General features: G+C 40.2%; 1 protein-coding gene across 20 annotated transcripts in view; it reads right to left on the bottom strand.

The window, feature by feature from the left end:
* Dtna (dystrobrevin alpha) overlaps positions 1 to 22,088 on the bottom strand; it is a 342,328-nt gene that overhangs the window by 24,979 nt on the left and 295,261 nt on the right. For 11 of the 20 annotated variants that reach the window (XM_031365098.1, XM_031365100.1, XM_031365094.1 and 8 more), the window contains 5 exons: positions 13,301 to 13,388; positions 12,713 to 12,810; positions 8,701 to 8,814; positions 2,767 to 2,863; positions 1,098 to 1,118 (listed from right to left, as the gene is read on the bottom strand). In XM_031365098.1, coding sequence (XP_031220958.1) covers positions 1,098 to 1,118; positions 2,767 to 2,863; positions 8,701 to 8,814; positions 12,713 to 12,810; positions 13,301 to 13,388 — 418 coding nt within the window. Of the gene's footprint in view, positions 1,119 to 2,766; positions 2,864 to 8,700; positions 8,815 to 12,712; positions 12,811 to 13,300; positions 13,389 to 22,088 lie in introns of all 20 variants that reach the window. The other 9 variants (XM_031365102.1, XM_031365117.1, XM_031365109.1 and 6 more) reach the window with 2 other exon arrangements.

The following is a 22,088-nucleotide window of genomic DNA, read 5'->3' as shown; positions in this document are numbered from 1 at the left end:
TTTTACAGACCTTGGGAATGAAGAGTTAAAAAGTTTCCAGTGTTTTGCAAACATTCTCTATTACACACAAACACACAGAATGGAAAATAGAAAAAAAGAGCATACAGAAGAGTTAACAGAACTATTGAAATTGGACAGGTTCAAGTTTCTAATTCACCATGGATATAATGTGAAATCTTAAATAATGAAACTGAGAAATCTCATCATACACTTTGGTACATGCACAGGGTGTTCAAGCTGCTTGTTTTCCGCTCTAGTTTGGTTTTCCTTCTCTCGATGTGCTGCTTCTTCTGCTTTGCTTCTGAACCTGACTACGAGGTCAGACGCAGGGCTTCAGGGTATAACACAGCCCAACGGTCATGATGCCCCTATCTCAAGAAAAATAGGCGTGAACAGGACCTATAAAAGTTCCAGAGTGGAAAGGTCCTCAGGAAGAATGGAAGGGAAGAAAGTGACATCTTCCTCATAGGATCTTGTGAACCAACGCTTTGGAGGAAACTAAAGAGGTGTGAGGTGGACAGTCAGCTACCAAGCACAGTCTTGCGGGACTGAACACATCTATTCGCACAGGATGGGTGGCATAGCTTATGTCATGTGATGGCAGGGGGTTGGTTACGAGAGGGGTCTCTATGGTTTTCAGAGAAACGGAAGCTGAACGGGATGCTCACAGTGTGGAGGTTTGCTCTTGTGGGGCTGAGACTTAGGTGACAACATTGACCTTTGTGGAGCTCTAATGACTGACCTTCTGTCAAGAGAAGGGTCCCTGAAATAACCTCAAAGAGCATAACATGGATTTGAAACTTAACACCCTCGAGTATCTGAACAAAACCTTCCCAAGGAAACACAAGTTGTTCTCCCTTCTAAACACAAAATAGGTCTTCATTTGTTGCCGACAGTAGTAGTGACAGTTGTAACAGAATGCTGAATTTCATAATCTCAATTCAAGCACTACATTGAAATGGAAGCAAATTAGTATGTTTTTTTTTTCTTTCCAAACTGAAGCAGGAACATACATTAGAGGCCAAAGCAATGAGTAGGTCAGCAGGACAGCAGCCCTCCACTGTTAGTTAAGACCTGCAGTAGGGGACATAACTTACTCCCTGCTTCAGTTCTTCTTCCTACAGAAAGATCGAATCAATAACAATTAGATTACCCAGGGTTCCAACCAGAACATGTACACAGTGAAGGAAGAGACAGGAGGCATTAACGTGGCTTTGAACACCTCTCCTGGCCTCTGCCAAACCTTCACTTCAGTTCCCAGCCTATTTAGCAATTTGAGACAACAGACCCATTCCTTTCCTCCGTGTCTGATCTGTCTATCCTAGTATTAGCATGTCTTGGTACAAAGTCTGTGTTCAGTTGGGCAGGCTTAATCCCACGGTGGCTGCTGGCCAGTAGACTCCTATCTCATCACTACTGTAGAAGAACCACAGGAATAGCAGCAGAGAGATTTTTACAAAATTTCCTGCCATTGGGGAAGGGAAAGATGGGCTCAGATCTTTTTTCCTGACATATTTTCAAAGGGAAGCAGAAAAGAGATTTCTGTTGCATCAAATGAGACAATAGGCTAGAAACAGCAGCAGGTCACTCATGATCTAGTCTTGCCACAGTACCAGTCAACCCAATCCCCAGGTCTACACTCTGTGTGTCCAACACACTGGAAAGTAAACTTTGCTGGGTAACAATAAAATATTTCCCAAATGGATTATTAAACACAGGACTGATGGCCAAAAGTGTTGGCTGAGTTATAAAACAAAGCAAAGAAAACAAAAGAGAGAAATGTTGCAAGAACACTTTCTGGAGCAGAAAGCTTCACAACATTGTTTCTAAAAAGAGCCTAAAGAAAGGAAGAGAAAAAGAAGGCAGGAAGGGAGTAGGAAAGGAAAGAGAAGGAGAAAACAGAAAAAAAACAAAAACAAAAACAGAAAGGGCAGCAGAGAAACCACAAATGGCTGGTGTGGGGGAGGGGAGGAAAATGCAGGGACTGAAAACTGGTCTGAAATTCCTGTCTCACAGTGAATGCATAGGGACATTTCCTCTTGGGGTATCCTATTAGAAGTTCCAGCTGCTGCCTTTGTCACATGAGTGTCTGTTTATATTGGTTCCCACTTGCTTCTTTCAGGCCAGAAGAACATGGAGCACAACACTGCTACAGGACAGAGTGGCCGTGTGTCTATCTGCTGCTAACTTGGGAAGTATTTCAGTACATACTCATTAAAGGAGATTGCTACTTCTAATGGAAAAACATTGCCCTCAACAGGATTTCTATTGTTTAATATTTTTCCCTTAGAAGAAAGAGGAAATATCCCATTTACAATCTGCACTTGAGATCCATGGAAGTCATGTGGCTTGTTGGAACCACATGAGTGCAATAAAATATTTACTACTATTGTCAAGACGCACGAGTCACTATTTCTTAATGTTCTGAATTAGACATCAGTCTCTGTTCAACCTCGTCAGAATGGTTAACCTTGATCAAAAGCATTTATAGACAAATCCAGTTTTATAATTTTCAAGGACATAAAGAAACTGAAAATAAGCAAAGAATATGCCCTATAGTCCAATTCATGAAAGTGGGTGAGAATGAGAGCTACTACTGATTGACTGTTAGTCCTTCATGAACCTAAGAAATAATTCCATATTTGAGTTTGCGCCATTTTGGGGGGGTAAATTACACAGTAATTGGAAAAGCCATTGCAAACTATGTGCCAACAATTTAAAAACACCACAATAGTAAGTCAGAAACATTGCTTTGAGATGCCTTACCTTCAGGAGCTTCATGAGACCTTCCAACTGGACCATCAGCTCTCTCCGGCTCTCCTGGAGAGCAGACATCCTTTGTTCTAGCTCATCCTTGCGCTGTCTAAGAAAAAAGCCAACACCATCAGAAAAACATTCAAGTCAAGCTAATTACATTTCCTGATTTTGTGGGTATGTCGTGGTCTGTCTCTAAAAGGACATGTCTAGACTTCAATAGTGTTACCAGGTAGATAACTGTCTTTAAGTGGGTAAAATGATTGTAATATCAGGGGTACTGTTGTTTGAGAGAAGTCATACTACATTTAAGCAGAATAGAAATCTCTTTTGGCATTTCCATGCTTTGTTTGTGGTCTGGCCGACTTTGGTCTGTACACTTGGTTTCAGAAATCAAACAAAAACACAAAATTACTGAAAAGGGCCAGCCCTACAAATCTTCAAAATTCAAATCAATTACTATAAATTCACACTCGGTTTTCCATGGCCTTTGGAAATCTGACATAGGGAAGCAATTTAACATCTGTTCTAGCATGTGTGCAGTTGGTATGCTTCTGAGGAGAGATAGTCATGGCCATACTGGTGATAACCAATCCGAAGTATTTGGATTGGGCTTGGTTTCACAGAGCGAAGTCAGGATAGCTAAGTTCCCACATGTGTGTTCTCCACTGAAAACAATGAATAAAGCTGGTGTTTGTTTTACAGAATTTCTATTACACTGTCAGCTGAATGGAAGGCAATCTGGACTCTGTCACTTCTGTTAACACTGAGTAGCACTAGAGGGGAAAGAAAGGAAACAACAGGGAAAGGAGTGCTGGCTAGGCTGAGGGGTACAGGAGATTACGAACTCAAGGCTGCCTGGGCTATCCTGTGGGTCCAAGGATAGCCTGGACAAGTGAGCAAGAGCCCTGTCTCAAGGTGAGAACTAAAGAGGGCCTTGGGCTGGTGGTAAGGCACTTCCCTAGAGAACTCAAGGTTTTATGCTCAGTTCCAAGGCTGGCAAAAATAAAATCAAACATGAGAGTTGTGTCAGTAATTAAAAACACATATACTTCCAGAGGATCTGGGTTCAACTCACAGCACCCACAGGGTGGCTTAAAACCATGTGAAACTCCCACTCTAGGGATTCAATATTCCCTTTTGACTTCTGTGGACACTGTAAGCACATAGAACACATACACACATGCAGGCAAACACCCATATTGGCAAAATCACATAAAACTAAATAAAATTAACAAATATAAAAACATAAACATCAAGCAACACAATAATGCTTCAGATTTATGTCATATATTAATACCAGGTTCATTATTTCATTTCATGATTCTCTCTCTCCCTCTCTTTCTCTCTCTATATATATTATATAAATGTATGCATATGTTTATATATGCATATAATTATATATATTTTCCCTTGACTCCAATGTGGTCTTTAGCTTGGATTGAAATATCAGAGTTTATATTTTAAAAATGATTGGTTCCTTAGTAACATGCATTAATGTATACGTGCATAAGTCTCAATGGGACAGATAACATAGTAAGTTAACGTATAGTAGGGTCTGTGAGATAAAAACTGACAGTAAGTGACATTGCAGTGAGTTAGGCTGTGACTTACTCAGCTGAAAGATACATATTTATAAGGGGACAGGTTAGGAAAATAAATGAAACATTTTGAAATATGTTTTTATATAGACTCTATTCTGTACAGTGACTTGAAAATGTAAAAGTTATAAATATCACAGCCTTTGCTGCACACATAGAACACACATGCCCATATTCTTTTCCTATTTACATTTGTATTTTGAATATATAGGCGTCTCGCCTGCACATGCGTCTGTCCTCCATGTGTGTGCCTGATGCCTCAGAAGCCAGCAGAGGCCATCAGATTCTCTTGAACTGAGTTATAGATGGTTGTGAGCCACGATGTGGGTACCTAGAATTGAACATGAGTCTTTTGGATGAGCAGCCAGTGCTCTTAACTGCTGAGCCATTTCTCCAGCCTCCTGTATGTGTGTGTGTGTGTGTGTGTGTGTGTGTGTGTGTGTGTATTAGCAGTTGTGATTGACCCCTTAAGCAGTTCGTCCTCTCTGAATCCAGAGGAAGGAAACCATCACATATGTTACAGATTCACAGCAGCTTATTTTGCTTGCTGCCTCCATGGGCAGAAGCTTTCTAATTTGTGTGTCTCATCTCATTCTAAAGTACCCTTCAGTGACAAACACCATGACTTCTTAGCACACAGTTGTAACCTCTGGGCATTTTCAGTAGGACTTGGGACAAGGGTCGCTACTATATCTGATTTACCTCATGATGTCTCTGCAATTTCTCACCACAGGAGTTCATTGAGAAGGTCAGTAAAGAATTCTACTATTGTAGGCAAGACATACTTAGAAAGGTATTTAAAAACCTTAGATAAAGTGAAGCATTAGCCAACAGAGGTCAACTTTATTGTACATTCATATAATAAGAGTAATCTTAAAAACATGGCATTAAACTGTATTAGCATAATTTAATAATGCCTCTGTTCAGCCTTCTCTCCAACTCTTTAGAGCAACAGTTACCAAATGAAAGCAGTCACTAATCTGTGGTGTGACCTCCATATCCAAGGTGGTCAAACAACATAAAGACTAAATAATGATTTTGATTTCCTTCTGCTAAGCGCACGCATCTCTAAATGAATGCCTTTAATTCTGAAGTTCTATGAGGTCATTTTTAATTTAGTGCCTATGTGTAAGAATCTGTGTACTTTCATGATAGTACTAGACCAATAACATCATTATATGGATTACATATGGGGTAATAACATATCCACAGTAACTTCCTGAATTTGAGATTGAACCACAGTTATAAAAGAAAATTTTTGTCTTAGAAGCATATGCATACATACTTAAAGGTCTAGTGTCATGATGTCTCCCACATTTATTTAACTTTTGTGAATTGCTGTTTCCACATCTATAAAAGGAGTATAAGAGGGCCGTTCTCCCAGGTTTGCTATTGCATTCAGTGGTGCAGCATATATGGAGCTTAGCACCCAGTAAGTGTCCGGTGATGAGCACAGAGGAAGTACCTGTTTGTAACCACATCTGATTTGCAAATGTGCACTTTCAAGTTCCTTGTGGCTTACATAGAAAGTGAAACACATTCATTTAGAAAGGCCATAGAGATTTTAAGATAAAAATAAAATCGAGTATTTGTTAAAGCAAGTCCAACAATTCCTTGTTTCCTCAGGAAAAGATTCTGGAAGGGTGAAGTAGGTGGAAAAGCACTGTAAGGGCTCCCATGGGTGCCGCTCATTCCTGCCAACTATGTCCACAGTGATTTTGTAAGAGCTCACCATCTTAGAGCCCTCTTGAAAGTCTCAAATAACAAAAGACTAAAACAGAATTCCTAGGTTCTATTCATTTAACTCTGGCTTCAGTGTATCTATAGAATCTCTGAATTCTGGAAATGCTTAGCACAGAGCAAGAAGTGGTATCTGACATATGTGGCATTTGGCACAAAGATTTAGAGAAATGTCCTTCTAGAGAGGACAATTTTTCCTAAAAATAGAATACAGAGGCAGACAGACAATAAGCCATTGGACACCAGGGAGTGCCAATAGTAAAGAAGTTATTGGTGATTCTGATTCTTTAGGAAGAAAGGCTTGTGCTCAACAGAGGTCATGGGATGTCCAAATTTGAGGCACAGGAGGGTGATGAGAACTGTCCCTGTACCATGATGGCTCCATCAGGAATGGAGAAATATTTAGACCAGCATTCTCAATGACCCCGGGCTCATCCCGCCATCCCCTAGTCTTTCCTCCATCTAGAACAGAACACTTTGAGAAGTAAAAGCTGTACAGGAGAACCATCAAAAATGCTTATGAGAATTCTTCTCCCAAATCTCTCCTGTAAGACCATGACCAGTAGAAGAGATATAAATGGTGTTTCAGGTAGACACGAGGTGCTACTCTGATCCTGGCAGAACAAATGACCATTCCGTTCCCATGTGGTGTATTCAGTTTTATGTCTTTGAACTTTAGATTTAATTTTGAACTTTAAATGGTGGAGGCTCTTTATCATGCAATCTGGCAAAAGACCATTGTGCCATCATTTGTTTTTAAAGCATTGGATGAAGATTGTAAAAATAGCCATCACTGGTCTCTTCTACTCATTCCCTCCCTTCTAGCAAAGAGTGTAGTTGAGTATACAAGGGATTGTAGTGTCTCACTGGAGGCAGAATAGAAACCATAGAGGTATCTGGAAGAAATTCTTTGGAAGAATTCCTCTTTCCGTTAATTAAGTCATTATGCTTTAATAACTAAATTAAATAATTATTAATATTCAAATGTATAAGCACCTGAAAGTTCTGTTCATCTTCTTTAGAGTAAAGCCTTTGATGGGTCTGCTCTAGTCTTAAGTATGGGAGAGGCAGAGCCTGTGGCCTAGGCCAGGTGGGTTGCAGGGCTCCTCTGGTCTTCATGTGTCTGAGCTTGGATGGAACCCCGAGAAACATGCATGAAGGCACAACATGGACTTCATCACAAGAGTGGGAGGAACCTATTGAGTTTAGTCTCTGGAGGAAGACAAAACTTTATTCTGATGGGTGTCTGTGAAGAGGCACCTATCCTCACAGAAACTATAGCTCACAGAGCTGTAGGCACACAGGAACACACTCAGCACACAAACCAAAGGATGAGAACATGTGCTTCTCTGCAGTTAAAGCTGCTTCTAAAGCATCAATATGCTCAACTAAGGGAATTTACTTCTCTGTTATTTGCTCCACAACACACCCAAATCCTTGTCAAATCCAAGACATGATGCAAAGACAGTTTCCCAGGGGGATCCTACAATAATACCTACATTGTGCAGCACAGAAGTCATGGGGACAACTGCAGCCTCTCATCCAAGGCAGTGACACCCAAGAGAGTAGTCATGACCTTCCCTAGTCCCTTCCAACTCAGTTATCCTAAGGTAACAGATTAGACAAGACTAGGTTTCCCATTAATAAAAGAACACAGAAGTGCGACCTCTATTTTAAAGGAGGTACAGTGGATCAGACACCACCCCTCACACGTGCTGTATAAGCATTCTACTAATGAGCTAGCTATGATACTTTAAAAAAGTTTTAGACAATGTCCCATTTTGTTACTTAGGCTAGTCTTGAACTCATAATCTTCTTGTCTCGGTATCTTTATTGCCTAGAATTCTAGGCCTGTACCACGGAGCATGACTCTTGAAGACATGACTTAGAGAAAAATCAGGTTCTGGTTTGTGAGCTATATGTAAATCTTCCTGTTTAACAATCCCTGATGTTTCTGTAGCTGCTTATGTGTTTGGTTTTAATAAACACCCACTTTGATAGTGTAAATAAGTAAAAACAGCCAAGTCAATTTTTTTTTCCTACCGAAGATATATTGTTTTTGATCTAAGGAACACTTTGTCTTTTTCTCAGTGTCTGATAAAAATTATAGTCTCTCAAAATTGCCCAAATGTCAGTGATGAAGTGTGTTTTATTGAAAAGCAAAGATGAACAGCTATGGTGGTGGGTCAGGACTGTGTGTTGGCCAGCTGCTGCCAGACTGTGTTGAAGAGCTCAAACATTGGGGCTGGGGGATGTCTCAGCACATCCAACACACAAGTATGAGAGCCAGATTTCATATCCCTAACTCTTACACAAATGTTGGATAAGCACAGTTCTCCACAGTCTTAATAGTCTTCAGGCAGAGGGAGAGGATCCTTGAAGCTAGCTGGTTAGGCACACTAGCCACATCAGTGAGCTCTGGCTGAGTGAGGGATGCTGGGAATGATGGCAGATGACAGCTAACCTCAGGCTCCTACATGTACACTCACACACATGTGTACATGCATGCCTGCATACAAGCCCTCCCACAAGACACACTTAAAAAACCAAACAAAACAGATCTCAAACATTTATGTTCCCCAGGTAATTTGGGTCCTTCCCTTACCTGAGGAGCCGGAGTTCTGCCAGTAAGGTTGGGTTCTGCTGAGCCTTCTCGGGTGTGGGCTGAGAAGCTTGCTCGTGTTCTACTCGAAGTCTCTGAATCTCTTGTAAGATTTCTCTTGGGAGAGAGGGAAGGTAAGAACCAGCGTCAATGGCCTCCCAAGACACTGACATATGAACGCACTAGACCAGCAGAACAGAGAGGTCTTGTGGTTAAGAGCATAGCTGACCTTCTTTAGCTGGGGATGCCCTGTAGTTGTGTAGTTTTGGCTGTCACTGGTAGGATGGGTGAAGGGAAGGCTCTCACCTATTTCTAGCACATCCAAACTATGCAGGCTGTGCAGTTTACACATTGTACATTGCTGTGTGTTTTCCCTAGGACCTACCCTCTCTCCAGTAAGTCATGTGTTGCTGTGGAAACACATCCAATATTGGTGAGGGCACTATTTGTTATCTCCTATTATTTATGATCACATTCTGACACCACCAAAGATCCATCAATAGCAAATGAGAGGCGCTCAGAGAGAGAAGAAAGTATAAATGATGCACAGTTAACAAAAATAAATATCCTTATTCTCTTACTGAGAAAAAACTTTCTTGCCGAAATTATCAGGCAAATCCCAAAGTCATAATTTTTAATTTTTTTTTAACTTTACATCTTCAATTTTAACAATGAATTGCAAAGAAGGCAGCCTTACAAGGAAAGGCTCTTAAAAAGATTTATTGTAATTGATCCTGTGACATAGAGTGCTATTGGTGGAACCTCTGCCAGGCAATGGGATATGTCAGTCTGTTATTGATGCTGCATGTGGGTGAGTATTAGGGCGGCCATCAGTGGCATGCAACCATGCAAGGCAAATTATATGTAAGTAGATTTGAAGCCATTAACTAGGATTATTAGTTATATACTCTTGGGGGAAATGGAAGTGTCGGGTTTCTACTTAACAAAATGCCCGAGTGCCTGTAAGAGAAGCACAAAATACTGAGAAAGGACAGTAAGCTTGATGAGCAGGTTGAGGGGTGGGGTGGATTTCTATGTTTCAAATTTTAAATTGACACAAAACTGTCCATTTTATAGAGTAATACAATAACAGAATGCACATGTACAAATGAATAATAATTAAATTAGGCTAATGTACCTTTTTTAGAGCGGGTATTAGGCTTCTCTAAATCAGGTAATGAGGTACTAAAGTATAGACAGCAAAGATCAAGCTGGAATATTCTATAACACAATGGTGTGGTTATAGCTCTGAATAATTATTTGGGAATCAGGAGGCCCGAGTTTGGACTATATCAGTGGCTTTTCCCCTGGTGTTCTGGGGTAGAAAATGTCTTTAAAGGGATATCTCATGGAAACTCATCTTCTATGTAAGGAGAAGAGGGAGCCACTGTGGTTGTGGAGAGTGTAGGTCCACCTGCTGTTACCTTGCTTCCTCTCCTTCTGAAGCTCTTCAGGGATCCTAGATTCCAAAGAGTTGAGCCCCAGAGTGCCTGAGTGCATGTGCAGGACTGGGTCCTAGTAGGGGCTGCTGGTTTAAGAGGTGTGAGTTCAGCATGGATGAGCTGTTCCTCTGGGATGGGGCAGGGAACTCTAGGAATCATTTATGCCCAAGGGCAGGATGAAGGTCTCCCCTCCTCTTCCCTCTCCTTCCACCCTCTTCCCTTCGTCCTGTCCCCTCCCTTCCTGTTCCTTTCCTGCCTCCCTCCCCAAGGTCTACAAACATGTGCCTAGGAGTGCACCATACAAAATCACCCAGAAACAAGCTCCGCCCCTTGGATTTACTCTGGGAAGTCATCACCTTTCTCAAAGATTATTTGTATTTTTACCTGTAATTTTGTCATTCATGGCCAAATTTCACTATCTTAACATGTCCAACGAACACCTCATCTTCTACACAATGTTGACTCCATCTCCCTCAACCTGAACTACAGTAATAAAGCAAAGAATGCTGCCATGGGGGAAAGAGGGGAACAGGATGCATTGCTTTTTAGTGTTAATTGTATGACATAGAGTAGCAGTCATTGTGCCCACTTTAAAAGATTATTGAGGCATGGTGGAGGAAGGGCAGTACACATGTTCTATAAAGAACATCTCAAAGCAAAGGCTAGTCTTCTGGCTTTTGTTATCCAGAAGCTTGGTTGGGTGTTATCAATTAGGACTTCAGACCTCTCTTTCAGACGATGGCACCTTCCTGGTTAGCAGCCACAGTGTGCCTTAGGTGAGGGACTAAGGGAGGGAGAAGTGATGCATGTCCTGTGGTGTCTGCTGGAAACTAGGAATGAACAGAAGGATTGCGTAGCAAAATTCTTCTCTGAAGGGTGGCTTCAACCTGACCATTGTTTAATCAGTCACAGGCCTACCGATTCTAGGCAAGATAACCTTCTGTCCCCACCTTCCTCTCCTTTCTTCTTAGCTCTGTCATTGATTTTATAAGTGACTCACTCATGGGTATATTGACATTTACTAATTCCAGGCTGTCTCATTTCGAATAACCTTTCACATCACATATTATAAGCTTACTTTGTTACCGAACAGAAAATACACGCTCCAGAATTCCAATTTTAGTATTTCCTAAGATTTATAAAGGGACTGACTGACACGCTGGAATTTTATCAAGAATTTTAAAGAAAGTATTTTTTTCTTTTCACTTACTTTCTGCTGTTCAAATTGATGTAAAACTTCAACACAATACTGAACACAGCCTCCCCACCCCTGTTTCCCATTTCCTATCCCTGTCAGTACCCACACATCCATCCTGAGGACCTGCGGGTCCAAGGGGCTCTTTCACACCATTGGCTTTGAACCTTTAGCTGGCTGGCTCTCTCACACGCTTTATTCATGTCTCCTGCTCCCGCTCAGCCACCCACTGCATTCCCTGCATCTGCTATTCTCCGTTATTACTCACACAGCACTCCTGCATGGGTTTTTAAATGTCTTTGCTTATTTGAAAGAAGTACATTTGTCAATTCTACACAACTGTTTTCACACGGTATCCGTAACTATGTCACACAAATCAGAATAGCAATTCATAAACTGACAGCTATCCTCAACAAATTCTGACTTCCATCACTCCTCCCCCTTGCTCATTATAGTTCCTCTTCTTTCTTCCTCCTCGACTCTTGCTTTCTATCACATGGTAAATTAGAGAGATCCATCTTTGTAAGAGAGATCTCCTTGGTGGGTGTCAAGTAGTTTCAAAGTCATGATGTTATAGTTATTATGTGCTATGTCCACTCTGACTTGTAGTTTCCTGATGATAATAGTCAGGTTCTGGGATAATTCAGTCAAAAGAGGGTTTATGCACATGAAATGTGATAAACCTCTGATTTTTATCTGGAGCATCTTAAATAATGTTTTGACTATGTATCCAAAAATTTTTAGGCTAAGCTCTATAGGCATGAAATAATGACCAGTTTACCTCTTTACCACTGCGGCATCAAATATGACATTAGCATTCAGAATGGGATGAAGTAGTAAGGAGTTTTATGTTGTTCTAAGGAATATAGAATGTATAGGTTTTTCCCATGGTGAGCTTTCTCAGAATTCCATTTGAACTCTGCCTTAGGTTTTTATTATTTTCTCATTCAAACATTTATTCAGCACCTACAATTTTAGGCCTACTTCTGGGCTCATGCAGGCTTTTGACACAACCTCTGTTCTTAGACAACTTCCCATTCAGAGAAGATGGAGATGAAATAAGGAGTAGAGGCATAAGTAGGATTAGTTTAGACATCGAGGTCACAATCAACACACACACAAACACATACATACATACACACCACACAAACACACACACACAAACACACACATACTTATAATGAAGCTCTAGAGGCCATCTTTACAGACTGAGGTATCCTCCCTTAGACACACACACACACACACACACACACACACACACACACACACACACTTATAATGAAGCTCTAGAGGCCATCTTTACAGACTGAGAGGTATCCTCCCTCAGACAGGCATATACGGAAAAGCCAGACTTACGGTCCATGTCCCCAAGCCCTACCTGTTCTTGTTCTCTAGCTCTGCAATCAGCTGCCTTTGCTGTTTATTTGCATCGATGGTGAAGGAGATGTCAGGGGCACTCCTCGGCTGTGTGGGCTGCTGTAAAACATGTCGTTGACATGATTTAACATGTGGAATGCGAACTCACATCTGAGATGGGAATCATGGGAAATGCAGACAGGGAAGCAGAAGAAACTAATCCATGGGAGGGGGTGGGGCAAGAAAATTAAACTGCTATTCTTTCTAAGAGCAAACCATTCTACAGATCTCAAATATACCTGCACAATGAAACCAAGCACCCCTTTCTCAGGTTCTCTGGTGCTGAGATGGGATTGGATAAAGCAAGGTATGTGGGGCTTCAGCTGGGAGTATCATACTACTATAGAGCCTTTGCTCTTCTGTCCATCATATTTTTAAAACTGGGAGTATACTACCAAGATACCATGACTATAACCCCAAAGACACAGACAATAAAACAAGCACCATTTTTCTTGTTAATTAGCACCAGGCATAAGGATAATCTTGGACTAGGATCATTTGAAGTTAAAGGATCCCAGAGGCCAACAAATGACCCTTTCGTTCTACTTACGGATGAGGAGGACTCTGCTGCCAGTCGTGCGGCATACCTGGCGATCAGCCTGTGTTCTTCATCAAGCCGGTTTGAACTCTCAAGCATACTATAGAAAAAGAGGCAAACAGGATACTGTCAGGTCGCTGAGAGAGACTGATGTTTTCCTATCACCATTAGGGGCTTTGGGTTTTTCAATGCCAAGTATTTTCAAGCTCTGCAAATGTCTCCTGCATTAATGATCTTTAGTTTGGGTTCATGACATGATCTGATGTGTGTCTGGGGAGGCCATTTATAAGTCCTTGCTCAGCCAGTTCAGTTATCTTATAAAGAAAGCTCTGATGAGAAGTGACATAACTTTTCTGATGTTTAAGATATAAAAAAATATGTTTCTCTTTAATTGTTTTTAATGTCTTTATTTCATTTCATAAATAATGCATGTCAAAAAGAGACATTACTAAATATGGAAGTAGGCAGGAAGAGCAAAGACCTGGCTGTGTTGTTGATCCAATGACTCCTGCCTGCTGGCACTCACATCCTTATGTAATTTCCCTTTCCTATAATTTGTACTTACTGACTTTTGTTTAATGAACAGAATATTGCAGAGGAAAGGAATATCATTTCTTTCTTTCTTTTTTATTATTATTTTTTTTGCTTTTGTTTTTTTTTGAAACAGGGTTTCTCTGTATAGCCCTGGCTGTCCTGGAACCCACTCTGTAGACCAGGCTGGCCTCGAACTCAGAAATCCACCTGCCTCTGCCTTCCAAGTGCTGAGATTAAAGGTATATGCCACTACTGCCCTGCTGGAATATCATTTCTAACATATGACTTTAAAAGACTGTGGCTTTCATTCTGGGTGTTCTATTTCTTGCATGTTCTATTATGACCCTTGTCCTGAGGGAATCTGGATCCCATGTCATAAATCTGCCAGGATGATGAAGGCTCAAACCAACCAGGAACTCAGAGAATGAATCCCTACTGGTTGAGGTTGTTAATGATCCCAGAGCAGAAGATGATAGCCGGACCATCACCCTACAAACATCTTTGAGTCAAAAGCATCTTGCTAAACCAAGCCCATATTCTTTCATCAAACTGTGAGATGGTGTTTGTTGCTTTAATTTGCTAATCTCTGAATAATGCCACTTCCCAGGCAATGCATGGTCTGTACTTGTTTTCAAAGACAGGGGAAGGATAAAGTGGTGGCTCCCAACGGCAATGATCGAAAGTGTTTAGTGGCTCCTATCAATTTGTAGAAAATGCTCACACTAGAATAAGGCTGACTGAGTATCCAAGAACCAGTGCAAATATGAGCAGTGAGAACCTTCTCATACTTCAGAGAACTTCACCTTCTGAAACTCTCCCTAAAGGCTACACTTTAGGTGATGCTAAGGAAAGTTCAATGAGACAGAACAGCAACACTAATCTTGTTAACAGATTAATCTTGATTTGTTTTTATCCATTATTATATGTGTATAAAATCAGACTCGAGCTTGGAAACTGGCTATCATTCCCAAGCATATTTATGTCCCTGTCCACTGGCCCTTCTACTTTTATTCTTAAAATAAACATAGTAAGGGCTAGAGAGATAGTTCAGCCGTTAAGAGCATCGGCTATTCTCAGGAGGTTACTCTCAGTACCCACATGGTATCTATAACCAACTCCAGTCCCAGGGCATCTGACACGCTCTTCCGGCCTCTGGAAACAGACACATATGGGCAGAAACATACAAGGAGGCTAAACACTCATATACATAAAAATAAATAAATAAAAATTAACTAATGACGATACTCATGACTGCTCATGGAAACACACACTCCATGCTAGTGCCACCAGTAGTCTCCCACTGTGAAGTAAAGTAATACATGTAATACATAAATAAAGTAATACATGAAGTAATATATGTACATTTACATATAAAGGTAATATGCAAAATGGTCTCTTAAACTTTAAAGTGAGAAGATGAGCAGATTTCTTCATGTTTACTAACCCAGGAGCTCCTCCCTGTTTAGTTTGAGTTTGCCATCGTAGCAATTTTGCCAGGGCATCTGGAACATCCTCTATGGCTTTTACATCTGTTCTTACCTACATCCCTTACATCTGCTAACACTACCAGTTTTAATCTTGAACAGTGCCATTATAAACTTAGCCCTTTTCTGTGGACTATAATAAACAAACATTCCTTAATTTACCAATTTACCAATCCATCTCTATCCACAGATGACTCTTTTCCTTCTGATTGTACAATTGAGGTGACTGATGCACTAAATGTCCAATGTACTGCCTAGAACACATCATGTGTTAAAAAGTATTCGCTACTACGTTATTTTGCCTCTTGATAACTTTGTGAGTCTCGTTAATGATTCTTGTCTCTTTACAAACTCAGCCACTGTCTGAACAATCTAGAGCAGTCTGTCTCAAATTTTAAAGTCTAAGCATGCTACTCAGGGGTGTGAAACTTTTGTTTCTGAACTCCATTGGTATTGGTGGGACTGGCTGAGGTTTGAGGGAGTAACCTGAGAATCTGGACTTCTGATGAAGTTTCAGAAGATTATATTCCTGGTCTGTGAGGATCCCTTAGCAGAAAGGTCTAAGAATTTAAATAAGACATCTACATACAAGAAATAAGGGCCACATAAAATGTACATTTTGTGAATATTTAACTGATATTAACATAACTGTTGGATATTTTACAGACTTTTCCTGAGATGAGAAAATTCTAGAATGCAGAACTTACATCATATTTAATATCAATCCAAAGTTAAGTCAACATCATTTAAACAAAGTAAGGCAGAATTATTTCTGTAAAGTTGATGTTTGACAGTCGATGTCTATCTTTATAAAGTAATGTCTGTATTATGCAGGGCTTTGAGATGGCCATGTGTCTTATAGCCTCAGGAGATAGGGAAAGTTCCACTGCCTTTACTTTAGAAAAATGCCTAACCTATTGGGGACCATTTAGTTTGATTTGAACATGTCTATCATTTCTGGTTGGTGTATTAGAGAATAGCTGCCTAGTCCTACATCGTTTGTGCGGGTTAAAATACCCAGTGTTCCGGGTTCAAGACCATCATCCATCTTAGTGCTTGAAAGTGACTTTGTCATGAACACTTGTGAGTGCTTTGATAAATACGTAATAAAAAAAAAACCTTGATAAAAAAACTCCACGGTAAAAGTATTTTTTATTATGAAAGACCTGCAAGCAAATAAAGTATGAAGGTTATCTAAAATGCCTCCTGGCAATGCAAGCCACAAGGATATGAGATGCTGTCTCATAGGCGATAACTCACACACCATGCCTTTCTTCCCCCAGCGTGGGATGAATTCGCACTGCGGTGATACATTACTTGGCTCTGCATACAAATGATTTATAAGCTTGCATGAGCCTTTCAGGATGTTCAAATTACACACAGGTGAATGGGACATTCCTCTGATAAATTCCATTATTTCAAGACCTCAGTCATATACAGTTGAAAATAAATGACCAATAACCCGTAAATCATCAAAATAAATACCAAGCCCAGCACTATCTCTAGTGCTAACTGTTCATCTGAGGACTTGACAATCAGTGACCTATAAGATATTGATGTGCTAATGGTAACTGCTGCTCTGTTGGCTGCTTTTGGAATGAGGATGTTATACTGAAAGTTCTTCGAGTTTTACTTTAAAGGCATGGCCAGTGTCCTTTATAAGGAATTTCAAATGGCATTTTTGGGATTTCAGGTGACACCCAGTTTAGGCAGTGATTAGTAAATTGAGGTTTTGTAAAGATTTCTGGGTCTGTTCCACTTATTTGATTCTTTTGGGGATGGGTGGACCTGATTTGACTTCTAGGGTATGGCATTCACGGAAAACCATGATATAATTCATAAGGCAACAGAACTTTCATGTTCTCCTTGAATAGCTTTGTTTTTTTTTTTTTTTTATTTGTTTGGATAAAGACACTGCGGATTAATTTTAAGGTTATCAAGTTTGATGCATTATTCTATTAACACTGAGTAGCTAATGCAGTGGCTGTCAACCTTCCTAATTCGGCGACCCTTTAATACAGTTCCTCATGCCGAGGTGACCCCTAACCGTTGTTACTTCATAACTGTAATTTTGCTACTTCTATGAATTGTAATGTAAATATCTGTGTCTTTATGATGGCCTTAGGCAACCTCTGTTGAAAGGGTTGTTAAACCTCCAAAGGGGTCGAAACCCACAGGTTGAAAACCGCTGAGCTTATGAGAAGCCCACTTAAGAAGGTATTATTTGTTAATTCCTAAGTGGAAGATTTAAAAACTGTGGGTGTCTGTGAGTGTGCATGTGCATCTGTGCATGTGTATTTATGTATGTGCTTACCTGTGTGCATGTGTATAGTGTGTCTCTATGTGTGCATGTGTATACTTGTGTGTCTGTGTGTGTGCATGTGTCTGTGTGTGTTTGTTCTCATACACGGTACAGCACACATTGTGGAGATCACAAGACAATTTGTGGAAGTCAGTTCTCTCCATCTGCCTTGCGTGTTCCTGGGATCAAACTCAGGCCACGGAGCCTGGTGGCAAGTACTGTTACCTGATGAACTGCCTCCGCAGCTTGGAGGCTTGTATTTTTTATTTTATCTGATTTTATCCTGTATTTTACAGGTGGCTGAGAATAAAATGTTATGGATAGACAACATTATCCAAGAAACTGGAAGACAGTGAACATAAAAGAGTTGAGGCTGAGAAGGATGTAATCCTAGGGCCTGGTGTTTTTACGTGACTAAAATGTGGTGAGGGAAGGAGGTAAGTTTTAAAGTTTATCATTAGGACTCTCGAATGAGTGGTTTGCAAGGAAAAGGCATCAAGAATTGTTATCATTAGATCGCAACAGTATAAACTTGTTACAGCGGCTTCTCATAAGGAAGTCTAAAGAAGCAGGTTAAATAGTATAGTACTGCAAACACTCCTTTATTAAGCCCTTCGCTTTACCACCTGATAAGTCAAAACAAGAGTTAGGCATTCAGTCGTGTTGGCCTACACATTACTACACAGACACACAGGGTAAGTGAACTCAGTATCAAAGCATGTTATGGAGTGAGTTGCACCTTCTGAATTTATTTATCATAGCCCCAGTACCCCACTAACTTTAGACTATGACTATCTTTGTAGAGAAGGCCTTTAAACGGATACTTAAAGTTACATGAAATCATAAGCTATAGGTGCTAATTCAACATGAGCAGTGACCTTTAAAAGAAGTCCCCACAATATAAGGTTCTGTGGCACTTTATGACTTTATTTGATTGTTTTACTTTGCTTGGTACAAGGTCTCATGTGGCCTAGAATGGCCTCAAAGTCACTGATTGGTTAAATACGACCTTGTACTTCATACCCTGCCTCTACTGGTGGTGTTAGGAGTTCAGGCCTATGCCTCTGTGTCTAGTTTATGTGGTGCTGGAGATCAAACCTGGGGATGAGTGCACTCTAGGCAAGCATTCAACCAACTGAGTGACATCCCCAGCCCTAGGGGACAGTTCTAAATAAGTTGTTTTACAAATCCACTTAGGAATAAATCTACTAGTAATCTGATATACAATTTTCTGTACTCGAGGGCAAGAACAGACCAGTTTTAACCTAGTTATAGGAGATCAAGAATCTGATCAAGAGACGGCAACTGATCATGATATCAAATTACAGTCAGTATCCTCTAGCTACTTCCCCTTTCTCCCTTATAGAGTTTTGAGAACCATACTGGGCCATCAGGACAGATGAGTAGATTTGTTTTCAATATTTTGTTCTGCCTGCCAGAGATATTTCTCACAAATCACGAGTAAGCCTGGGTAGGCAGTAAGCTTTAGAGAGGGAAGCAAGTCCAAGATCTCAGTGTGCTTCCTTGAGAAAGTTCCTCCTCCCTCATTGGAGAAGGGCCCTGCAAACCAAACAGTGTTAAAAACCACAGTTTCGTGGAGCTGCCTTTTACTTGTTTGGCTTAGCTTATATTAGAACCACCAGCAGTGTAAGTGTTTCCCTAACTTGGAAGCAGAGTATTTAGAAATGAGCCAGTTTCCCACCATGTTAAGTGATTACTGTCGAGTTTCTCGCATCTCACAAAGGGTAAGAAGAGAATGTGCTTCTGTGTGCAAGCCCTCACCAGACTTCAACCTTGGGTCACTCCTTACCTCTTGCCCACATTTATTAGTAAAATGGAAATAAGAATATTTAGCCTTCTAAAGAAGCAAGTTAAATAGTGTAGTACTGCAAACAGATGCATAATTTTTGAAACATTTTATAAACTACAGAATTATTGTTATTCTGGCTATTTTGTCCATAAAAGAAATCAAAGAGAAAATTCTTACTATTTTAAATCTTAAAATGAAAATGAAATGAAATAAAAATCATGGTAATAATTCATAAAAGGTAACAAGCTAGCAGCTACTATACTTATTGATAATGTGCTCAAAATATTTCTTAAAAGGAAATAAAATAGTGTAATAAAAAATGCAGATTTGGTAGGTAGACATGTGGAGGCTGTCAGTCAGCCAGAGGTGCTACCACGGCAGCTATCTGTAGGACACGTGTTGGCAGAGGTTTAACAAGAAGCAATGGAGCATAGTGGCTATGAACTGGGATAGACAATCTTTAAAATCTCCATTTACTATTTAGTTAGCAGCTGTGTAACTGAGGGATGGGGTTCAGGCAAACTCCCTAAAATGTTACTATTATAAACGGGAGTGAGCATTTTCACTCTGTGGACTTGTTCTGAGGATCAGAAGTCATGCACATAACAGTTTTTAAATAGAGAAGTTAGCATGAGGCAACTGTTAGCTACTTGTTATTATTATATCATTATTTATGTTGTTACCTCATCATTACATTTCCCCATAACTGATGGTAAAGGCTTCTAGCTACACTGCTGATAATATATAATAATACACATGTCTAGTATCATGACTTCTGACTAAGCACAAAGGAAAGGGAGGAAGATATGAGAAATCTGAAAATGTTGAAACTTCATTTGCAAGAAAATAAATAAACAAGAAGTAATATGGACGCAGTGATTCTGAGTCCACTGCATCCACCAGTTTGAGGTCCGCTTTGTTTTCCAGTGCAAACCCTTCTTGGCTCTTGCCAAGCAAATGTCAGGTGTGTTTGTGGGGCAGCTTTATGGTCTAAAGTGACTTGTCAAGACAATAGGACTAATGACTGAAGTAAGAAAAATTATGAGAAGCAATAAGCCCTGAGCTTTTCTCACTGGAGATTTCTCTGTTGCAATCTTCATGAGAAAAGGACAAAGTCATGCAACGGGAGTGGTCCCGGCATACTTAGAGCTATTCAGGAGAGGATAGGATGAGATCACAACTGCTGACTTCCTATTGGCTCCATATTGACTGTATTTTAAGATGACTGATAAGTTTTTTAAATAAGCACTTCAGTATTAGGCTTCAATCTTTTAGTCACTATGTAACATTGGGAGAGTACATTTATTGTAAATAAGATTAAAGTAATAAGTGGCTTTGAGAGGCTGAGGTTAGGAGAAAGTAGACACTGCTGAACTTAGAAGCTCAGGAAATTTGAGCAAGATTGAAGTTTTGACTGCTCAAAGTGTAAAATATAGGATGAAATTAAACCAGTGTGACAGTTGTACATCAAAGATACAAATTAATGTGTTCATTTTTATACCTATTAAGACAGATAGTGGATCACTAATTCACCAATTATAAAATTCTCCCATGTATCGATCCTGTAAAAACCATCTAAGGTATCAGAAACAGCAATAGGGCTGAAGTTTGGAAACAGTCATGGAAGGAAAATGTTCTAGAAACAGAGTCCAGCAACAGAGTGGTGAGAGCCCCAGCACAGATGTGCGTCTACTATGTGACTGAGGGATGCTATGAGGATTTAAAAATTAATAAAAGGAATTTGGGCAGTATATAATATTGTGAGTTGTAGCCACATTCACTCTCCACCATCTACTCCCACCCCTCCCCACTCTTAACGACCCTCTCCTTCTCATTGAGTTCCCACGTAAGATGGCTAATTTTGACTGTCAACTTGACTGCATTAAGAAATATCCAGAGGAGTGGAGAACACTTGGGTGTGCTTGTTATTATAGTTCCAGACACAACTAAATTCTAGATACTTTGAACCAACAAACAGATTAATCTTTGATGGATTCATAAAATACCATTCTTAGGAAGTGATGAAAGGCAGGAGATGGTGCCTAGTTGCAGAGAAGGCCCACAGAAGTTTTATCTTACCCTGATTCCTTCCCTGTTCCCATTCATCTACATGATACCTGTTATGGGATAACTATTATTTATTTTTTAAGATCTACTTATCTAATGCATATGACCACACTGCAGCTATCTTCAGAGTCACCAGAAGAGGGTAACAAATGGTTGTGAGTCACCATGTGCTTGCCAGGAACTGAACTCAGGGCCTCTGGAAGAACAGTTAGTGATCCCAACCCTTAAGTCATCTCTCCAGCCCTGGAATGACTTTTTTTTTTTTTTTTTTTTTTTTTTTTTTTTTTTTTTTTTTTTTTTTGGTTTTTCAAGACAGGGTTTCTCTGTGTAGCTCTGGCTGTCCTGGAACTCACTCTGTAGACCAGGCTGGCCTCGAACTCAGAAATCCGCCTGCCTCTGCCTCCCAAGTACTGGGATTAAAGGCGTGTGCCACCACCGCCCAGCTGGAATGACTTTTGATCGCATGCTTTTGCCACCCTGATTTTGTGCTTCACAATTGGTACAGACACACACAACCACATGAGCATGGACTACATTCTCTGAAACCATAAGCCAAAATAAATTGTTTTGGCCAGGTATTTGGTGACAGTGATAACAAAAGGC

The sequence above is a fragment of the Mastomys coucha genome, unplaced genomic scaffold, assembly GCF_008632895.1.
Source record: "Mastomys coucha isolate ucsf_1 unplaced genomic scaffold, UCSF_Mcou_1 pScaffold13, whole genome shotgun sequence".
Taxonomy (NCBI): domain Eukaryota; kingdom Metazoa; phylum Chordata; class Mammalia; order Rodentia; family Muridae; genus Mastomys; species Mastomys coucha.
The sequence above is the reverse complement of the archived record's forward strand: the minus strand, read 5'-3'. Positions and strand labels throughout refer to the sequence as shown.